The sequence below is a fragment of the Bubalus bubalis genome, chromosome 8 (assembly GCF_019923935.1).
Source record: "Bubalus bubalis isolate 160015118507 breed Murrah chromosome 8, NDDB_SH_1, whole genome shotgun sequence".
NCBI classification, from domain to species: Eukaryota; Metazoa; Chordata; class Mammalia; order Artiodactyla; family Bovidae; genus Bubalus; species Bubalus bubalis.
This window is the reverse complement of record NC_059164.1, coordinates 49,270,928-49,280,265: the sequence shown is the minus strand read 5'-3', so window position 1 is coordinate 49,280,265 and position 9,338 is coordinate 49,270,928. Positions and strand designations below refer to the sequence as shown.

The 9,338-nt window shown below is 38.3% G+C and overlaps 1 protein-coding gene across 1 annotated transcript; it reads right to left on the bottom strand.

Moving 5' to 3' along the window:
• Positions 1–1,316: 1,316 nt before the first annotated feature.
• On the bottom strand, positions 1,317–6,805 carry LOC102408903 (probable G-protein coupled receptor 141). Its single transcript, XM_006046408.4, has 2 exons — positions 6,447–6,805; positions 1,317–4,056 (listed from the first exon to the last, which is right to left on the bottom strand). Exon 2 carries the CDS (start codon positions 4,020–4,022, stop codon positions 3,141–3,143), a length of 882 nt encoding a protein of 293 aa, XP_006046470.1. The 5' UTR covers positions 4,023–4,056; positions 6,447–6,805; the 3' UTR covers positions 1,317–3,140.
• Between the last annotated feature and the right edge of the window lie 2,533 nt (positions 6,806–9,338).

Genomic DNA, 9,338 nt, shown 5'->3' with positions numbered 1-9,338 from the left:
CGACTGAGCAACTGAACTGAACTGTGGCTCAGCTGGTAAAGAATCCGCCTGCAATGCAGGAGACCTGGGTTGGATCCCTGGATTGGGAAGATCCCCTAGAGAAGGAAAAGGCTACCCACTCCAGTATTCTGGCCTGGAGAATTCCATGGGCTGTATAGTCCATGGGGTCACATAGAGCCAGACACAACTGAGCGACTTTCACTTTCACTCCACAATACTCCTGTTTCCACTTTTTGGTCACCAGTACCCCTGTTTGTCATTTTGGGCATAAGGATAGTGATAGCACTACTATTACTAGCCTTGGAGAGCCATTGTTTTGGATTTCCCTGCGTCGTATACACTTCTTTATAACTAGTCTCTCATCACTGTGTTATCCTTGAATTAGCCTAATTTGTGTGGGACTTCATTTCCTGGTGGGAACTTGACAGGAAATGAATATTTGATCCGCTCACAGTACTTTGTCCAACTGATATCCCCTTTGTAAGCCTGAAGCACTAAAGGTTCTGCATTTAGTATAAATAAAGTGGGTAGAGAGTTTATCTTTGTTTTAGCTCCTTATAAATGAAGGAGTTAATAGTAACCTTTTATGCATAGAGTGTTATTGAAGATGTATTTCCTATCAAGTGGCAAAATAACTGCTTGAGAGAAAAAGAAAATTACTGGTAAATCAGCTAATCTGAAGATGTATCCTTGATCTGGTTAATATCTGAGATCTAGAGTACTATTGTTCTTAGTAGTTTTTACTCTGAAATATCAATATTTATCATCATCCAGATTGAGAGATACCAGCACAAACCTCCATCTGACCGGATTTATGAGGTCATTGGTTTATTACCTGTTGGGTAAGCAGCTTCCACCCTGGGCAGAGGGCTCATAGGACAGATGATTACTACTTGAGGACCGAATTTGCAATTCCCAGATCTCACAATATCCAACCTCCAGTGTCTGATTTCACACTTTTCTAACTTCAAGAGCAGTTTGATTTTCAAGGTAGGATTAAATATACACAATCAAAGAAGACACATTCCTTTGGTCTGAAGTGCGGAGCATATAAGAGATAATTACACACAAACATACTTATAAGCCAAGAAGGCAATGGCACCCCACTCCAGTACTCTTGCCTGGAAAATCCCATGGACGGAGGAGCCTGGTAGGCTGCAGTCCATGGGGTCACTACGAGTCGGACACGACTGAGCGACTTCACTTTCACTTTTCACTTTCATGCATTGGAGAAGGAAATGGCAACCCACTCCAGTGTTCTTGCCTGGAGAATCCCGGGATGGCAGAGCCTGGTGGGCTGCCGTCTATGGGGTCACACAGAGTCGGACACGACTGAAGCGACTTAGCAGCAGCCGCAGCATACTTATAAGGCAATTTGACAAGGGCAATAATAGATGGTCTGTACAAATACATTTGTTAGGTATCCAATGGTAATATCATATGCTTTTCTATATTATGTTGATAGTTACATTTCATTACATTTCATCAGGATACTTTCACTAAAGAAAGAATGGTCTTATCCCTAAGAGAAAAACATTTTGACAGGGAATATTATCATTACTTGAATAGTCTTCAGGAACAGTGGATTTCAGATTATTTTGATCTTACATCTTTATCAGTAAAAAAAAATGTATATATCCTCATTAAATAATATTTATACATAGTTTATACCCATACATTGCCAATAAGTTCCTTTATGAATATCAGTACAATAAACTATATTTTAATATAAAATAAATAGAAATAAATTTCTACTACTCTTTTTACATTCCACTAAATTATTATTGTACCCACTCCACTCTGAAGACTACTGTTCAAAAGTAAATGCATTTTAAAAAAAAGATTGTTCCCATATAACAGGTTTATGATATTGACCTTACAGTATGGTAAACTTTAGGTACTGCACAATTTCTCTCTGGCACGGGGGTACAATTTTCCCTCCTTTTCCAGTAATCTACTTGACTTTCTGTCTGATAGACCCAGTAGAAAATCACAAGGAAATGAAAACTCAGAAGTCAATTTCAAGATGCAGGTACGTTTATAATTCTTGGTGAACTTTTTTCATTTCTCTCCAAAATCCAGAATGAATGGGAAGGATATTTGATAAGAGGGTAATGGAGCCAAGTCAGAACTTCCTGCCAGATTCTTCAGTGCCCTGGCATGAAGTTGTCTTGGCCAAGACTAAATCCTCTGGCCAACTTACTAGAGAGGGAAGAAGTGGTAAGTCCTCTTTATGGAGTATAATTATAAGCAAAGCAAAGCATAAGGACCTCTCGATGTCTGTGTTTGATAAGTAGAATCTGAGTTGGTTGTCTTGGTTGTTTTATTGAGTTTAACTGACACTGACTGATTTTGTTTAACACTTCCTGGTTATATATGGTGTCTTAAAGAAGCTTCAGAATAGTCCCACAGTCTCGGAGGCATGGCTCTAATACAGTCTGCCAGTATGCCTAGACTAAGTCCAGTTGTTTTCCACCTTTTTCTATTTCTTTTCCTGCTTTATGGCTGCATGTCTGGAAAGGAGGCTCTGGGAGGTAATCTCAGCTTCCTGACTGTCTGATATATCTTAATCAGAATCAAACCACAACAATGCCCCATCAATTCCGAAAGAATTTCCTCTAGGTCTCTTGACATTCTGAGCTAATTCTTTCCTCCAAATATGGTAAAATATCAGTAATTTTCAAGATAGAGTCATCGACAAGTTGACCATAAGTTGAATAAGTTAAGGCTTCTGTACAGTCTTTATCTTTGGGTTCTCTGGACCTTGAAGAACATTCTAGGATCAAAGCTCAGTGAGAATAAATGCAAAGAAGAGAGTACATTGAGAAAGCCAATAGCTGTGCATAGTGGAAGTAAATATTACAAGAAAAAAAGAGATAGGGGTTGAGTCTGGATGGTTGGGATCAACTTGTGTAGAGTTAAGGCAATTGAACATATTCAGTTAGTGAAGAACTAGTAACAGTTTGCTGAGAAGAGGGAAAAAAATCAATCCTCATTACCTTTTTGTGAAAAAATCATTTTGGTGATGATTAAGAACAAGAATTTGAAAAATTTCAAAGTTGTGAAAGCAGCTACTCAATTGAAACTATTTTATTACAATAGTGAGAAACTGATCAACAAAGCAAGTAACACAGGTGTATTTAATGAAGAACACCACCTACGAAACACAGCATATCCAGGCAACAGGCTGTAGTTAAAGCAACAAAAATTTCATTATAACGAACTAACTCAGAATCTTCTGTCTCTGAGTAATGTTGAATGAAGTGTATCCGGAAGGCATGATGGGGTATAAAACAAACCACTATTATGAGGAGGAAGAAGAAGCTCTTGATTTGAGCTCTGTACTCTTGATGGGTCCACATGTCTGGCCAAAGAGCCTTTACCAGTTGAACAATGACCCACATCTGTATCAGAAAGAGGGTCACAACTGTTGTCATCATAATGACAATCATAGAGTAGTTCAAGATAATAAACTCCTTGCGTTTGAGGTCTTTGTAGAACTCAAAACACTGTTGTTCTGAGTAACTTGGATTGGTGCCGTATTGTAAAAAAAATATTGGCAAAAAAATTACACTGCCCACCAGCCAAATAATAATGCTTAAAACCACCACATGGTACTTTTGGAACTGAGTTTGGAGTTTCTTAAAATACATGAGCAATCGACTTATGATGATGGCCACATAGAAAACAAAGGTGAAATACATATGACCATATATTATGCTGCTAACCAATCGGCAGGTGAAGGATCCAAACTCCCAGACAACTAAGACATAATAGCTGAGGCGGAAGGGAAGGCTGAACAGGAGGATGGAGTGTAGCACGATGATATTGAGAACAATCGTGGCGACGATTGATTGGCTGTTCCTTTTGAGCATCATATAAGACATCGCAATGGCCCCTGCAGCACCTCCCAGCAAAACCACACTGTACAGTGATATGAGAATCATTCTGCAGTGCCTGTCACAGCGACTCAGGTCTGTGTTCGAAGCGTTTGACAGGGTGGTCACATTGGTCAGCTCCATCTTTCACCACAAAATGCTTAGGAGGCCATAAGTCCTTAAATTAAAAGTTTTATAAAATTAGAGTAGATATATTAAAACTGCACAGCAACTGCCCATGAACTGAGTACCCCAAAAATATTGTCAGAGACTCATCTTCATTACTCAAAAATACTGAAAAGACAGAGTGAAACCAAATGACAAAAATAAGATTAAATATAAAACTTGTCATTGGGCAGTCAGGCATTCTGTTCACGGATATGCCTAAATTCACGTACCAGCACAGGGCTGAGGATAAGACATATTATTCTCTGGCATAAAATTTAAGGAAGGGCTAGAGACTCAGTCATCAAAATAAGTAACAGTCTAATGCAATATTTTTTAGAATCAAAACTAATGCAAAAAAATCATGATGAACAAAATAAAGTTTTAATGATGGTAGGGTCCGTATGTACCCAGCAAATATCCATATCAGATCTATAATACAAAGGCCATCCTTCCTATTGTCAGGAAATCCAGCTTAAGATACTGTAGAGATCATGTAAGTCACATGAAATTGTTGTAAGAAGATATATCAGACACTTGAAAATATTTTCTGTGAACAGCTTTGAGGAAGAAGTGGCCTATAATATACATATTACCTTCACTCTTTTCTTCTTCCAAACTCTGAAACTTTCCTGGATTGGTGTGCTACATTTGGTAAAAATTTGGGGTTTGAGGGTAGGTTCTGTTTAGTTTTCGTTTAACTTTTTCAGGTACTGGATGCATAAGGGGCAGTGATTGTATAGCAGAAAGACAAGAATGCTTGGCAATGTGCTTTGCCATACCTAAGTGCCACTTGGTCATTTGTTCACTGTTAGAGCATGCATAAGTCATCTGGCCTCACAGAACTCTAGCTGTGAAATATAGAAGATCATACTGCCTACAATAGCTCAGTTGGTAAAGAATCCGCCTGCAGTGCAGGAGACCCCAGTTCGATTCCTGGGTTGGGAAGATCCACTGGAGAAGGGAGAAGCTACCCACTCCAGTATTCTCGGGCTTCCCTTGTGGCTCAGCTGGTAAAGAATTCTTCTGCAATGCAGGATACCTGGGTTCTATCCACAGGTTGGAAAGATCCCCTGGAGAAGGGAAAGGCAACAGAGAATTCCATGGACTGTATAGTCCACCGGGTTGCAAAGAGTCGGACACGACTAAGCGACTTTCACTTCACATACTGCCTACATCACTGAAAAATTAAATGAGTCAGTGTGTTTGAGACAACTCTATATATAAAAAAAAAAGAGAGAGAGCTACACAAAGTAATGATCCTTAAGGTGAAACAGCAAAGACAAAAAAGACATTATTTACTTTTTTCTCCTTACTCTACATAGGGGCAGATACACAGTTATGTTACATAAAATTGTTGTTGCATTATTAAGTATATAATAAATATTTGACAATTAAAAAAAAACTTTTTCAGATCTTTGATTAGATTGTATGAGACCCAGGCTTAAACAAGTCAAACTTTCCCATCTGGAATGATCTGTGTCCATTTTCCTCATGTATCTGCTCTCCATGTGGCCAGAAGAAGTTTGAGCATGTTTCTGAGGGAGAAGTTATTCCACAATGAATACCTTAATATCTTAGAATTTTTCTTCTGCTACCATGGACTCTTCTTAGAATAATTAAATCTTTGTTTATGAAAAAATTTACATTGGCCCTGTCAGGTTGACTACCCTCAAATAAGATTTTATTGTAACTTAGAAATATAATTATATTTTGCATAACAATGTAAATTTTATATGCTGAAATATGCACTCTAGCCAAGTACATATACATAAAATACATAATGCTTATATACTTTTTGTGTGAAACAAAATAGTTTTATGTGACTTATGAAAAACAAATACAAAACTACTAAAATTTTAAAGTGTCGGTAGTCCTGCAGTCTAAGGAGACAAGATGTAAGTTTGAAATGACTTTAAAGCAAGGAAAACTTAAATAATCTATCAAGTCCAACCAGTTTAAGTGGTTTTTATACGCTTATCATTGAAGTTGCCTCTTCAATCGCAAATATGGGAATGAGATCTAGTTTGTAAGAATGTTATGAGAAATAATAAAGATTCCATGTCTAAAGAGCCAATAAATTCCCTGACATGGACTTGGTCTTAAAAGTCTCCATGCTACTTCTCCTTCTACAGTGTATACAAAGCTATATCATAAAATAAAATTCCACCCTTTTGAAGTTATCTCTCAGAATCACCCTATAAATATTCAAATGCATTGGGATAAATTTTTAGCAAAGAGAGGAGTTGGATCATCCCTTTTCCTTTCTCTCAGGACCTTAGCCTTAGAGCCGCCAACCCCAGGAAATTTCTAAGTATTTCTTTGCTTGTAAAAACCAAGCACTGAGATTTCTAGCTCTGTTTAACATGCAGAAACCATTAAATGACCACCCAAACTACTTACTTGTTCTTTTCCTCTTATGATTTTCTGCTGGTGGAAGACTCAAGGCAACCTGGTCATTTGTTGGTGATCTACATCAGAGCAGGTAATAAGAATCGTTTTCTAGAAGCAAGTCTTCACTAAGAACAGTCAAGGGAAGTCATGGGATGAATAATGAACTGGTGGAGAGCTCAAGCTTTAGACTGAGAACTTCCGAAGTTACAGTGTCAAGATGGAAGGTCCAGATAAAGCATCTGGGCCACCAACAGATGTTTATCTCTAAAGCTAGTGATGAGACAGACTCAGATCATTCTTCCTAAGTTAGGACTTTCATTTTCACTATCCATTATTTCTTTGCAGTAATTTTTCTTATTAGCATGAACAATTTAGAGCTTTTTTCACCCCCAGTGCTGTTCCTTATTGCACTTATTATATCCAACATGTTTCATATTCAGTACAAGAATGATGGAGAGAAGTACTTCCTATGAGACTTTTATATTCTCAGCAGTAAGATCAAATTATTTATCTCTCTGGTGTTCAATTTCCAAAGACTCCCTTCCCTCAATAACTGCCATTTGGAGATATGACTCCTTTGGAGCTTGACCGTCTGGTGATGTAACTTCCACAAGAGGGCTCGTTTTGTTTTTCTCAAAAGTCTTAAATATTCTTCCATCAGTTTTCTTACTTCCTGTTCTAACTGCACAGTCATCTTTAGCTGTCTTAAGGTCTCAAAGAGTAATTTTAAGGAAATTGGGTTTAGTACACCTAAAGATGAAAGAAACCAACACGCCTTTGATACTCACAAGCAAATGCAGCCCCAAATCATATTACTGATCAGCTACAGGTATTTAAAAGGCCCACAACTCAATAACCTGTAAAGCAAACTCATTATGACCTACATTTTAGTAACAACTGATAAAATTTTCATTTACTTTGGAAAGAATGAATATCATCACCACCTACGCCATCTGCTAGATGATCACCCAACAGTGTTTGTTGCCACAGAGATATAAAACAATAGAATCTAAACATAATAGAGTCATGTGCTTGATTATTTCAAGAAAAACAATAAAAGATGAGATTTCCAACTCTTACAGTCAAAAGCAGATCTGTACCAATTCAACTCAGTTAGAAAGATTTCTCATGGAGCCAATTTTTCGATCCATTTTAAACATCTCTTCTTAAATCATATTATATTGAAAATAGAAAATCTGGATTGTGAGCCTGGATTTTCACATTTTATCTGACAGGTCTCATTTTTCACATAAAATGTGTTTCTTGGAATCTTCAAGATAAAGTATGTTCCCATGGAAACTATGCTATATTTAGGATTTGCTTCTCTGACGAAGGACTAACTAGGAAATGTCAGTTGTGACCAACAGTGTAGCCTAAAAATAAAAGTCAGCTATAATTCAAAACTATGGCCAGCACACAGATTAATTGTTCACACTGACAGCACAAGGAATTCAAAGTATTAAAAAGTGTATATATTGCAGTCAAAACACAGCTAGAAGAATGCACGTATTTAGTGTATTTTTCTCACTATACTCAGAATTCAGCTCTTTTCATTCAGGTTTTTAAGAAAAATAACAAAACCTTAGTATGAGAGCTTAGAAATTCCCCAGTTCAGAACAATACAATCCTCTTCTTTTTTTAGGTTTATAATGTAATCATGACTTATTGCAGTATAGTTGTTTTACGGTTTTGTGTTAGTTTCACGTGTATAGCCCAGTGATTTAGTTGTACGTATACATATATCTATTCTTTTTCAGACTCTTTTCCCAAATAGGTTAATACAGAATATTGAGTAGAGTTCCCTGTGCTATATAGTAGGTCCTTATTGATGATCTACTTTGTATATATGTGTAGTTGTGTGTATATGTTAATCCTAAACTCCTAATTTATCCCTCACCACCCACATTTCCCCTTTGGTAAACTTAATATTGCTTTCTGTTTTTGTTTTTTAAATAACTTCATTTGTATCGTCTTTTTTTAGATCCCACATATATTGATACCATCTGATATTTCTCTCTCTCTGTCTGACCTGCTTCACTTAGTACGATAGTCTCTAGGTCCATGTGTGTTGCTGCACATGGCATCATTTCATTCTTTTTTGTGGCCGAGTAAAGTTGATTCAGTGTTGTGTTAGTTTCAGGTACATCTGTGAGTCTCTGCCCAGAGTTGCTTTTCTCACTTCCACACGTCAGGCTGCCTCTGGTCATTCAGTTCTCAGTGCTAATGTGAACCCCCTCTGAGAAGCCCTCTCTGACTGCCACAGTGTTGGGCAACTGCTCAGGGGACACACCACACTGCCCCAGTTGAAGTTTTTACATATGATTTTCCACAAGGTGTTTTAATTGCTTAATTGTTCACTGTGGGTCTATCGCCTGCCTTCTGGTCTACTGAGATAAGCTGCCTGGAACGTACCTAAGGATATGCTGTGTCATTAACTTTCGGACTCTAAATCAAACAGGGCACCCTGCCTGGCATTTCAAAGCCTCAGTCAATGGCTTAGGCATGTAAACAAGGTTTGAGAATTATCAGCTGCTGATTGATTTACTGCTTTCCTAAACTGGAGGAAATGGCAACCCACTCCAGTGTTCTTGCCTGGAGAATCCCAGGGACGGGGAAGCCTGGTGGGCTGCCGTCTATGGGGTCGCACAGAATCAGACATGACTGAAGCGACTTAGCAGGGCTTCCCTGGTGGCTCAGACGGTAAAGCATCTGCCTGCAATGCGGGAGACCCAGGTTCGATTCCTGGGTTGGGAAGATCCCCTGGAGAAGGAAATGGCAATCCACTCCAGCACTCTTGCCTGGAAAATCCCATGGACAGAAGAGCCCAATAGGCTGCAGTCCATGGGGTCGCAAAGAGTCGGACACAACTGAGCGACTTCACTTCACTTCACTTCAACGGTA

What these genes read in the sequence shown, in the direction of transcription:
- LOC102408903 (XM_006046408.4), bottom strand. Translation starts at nt 4,022, where the DNA reads ATGGAGCTGACCAATGTGACCACCCTGTCAAACGCTTCGAACACAGAC.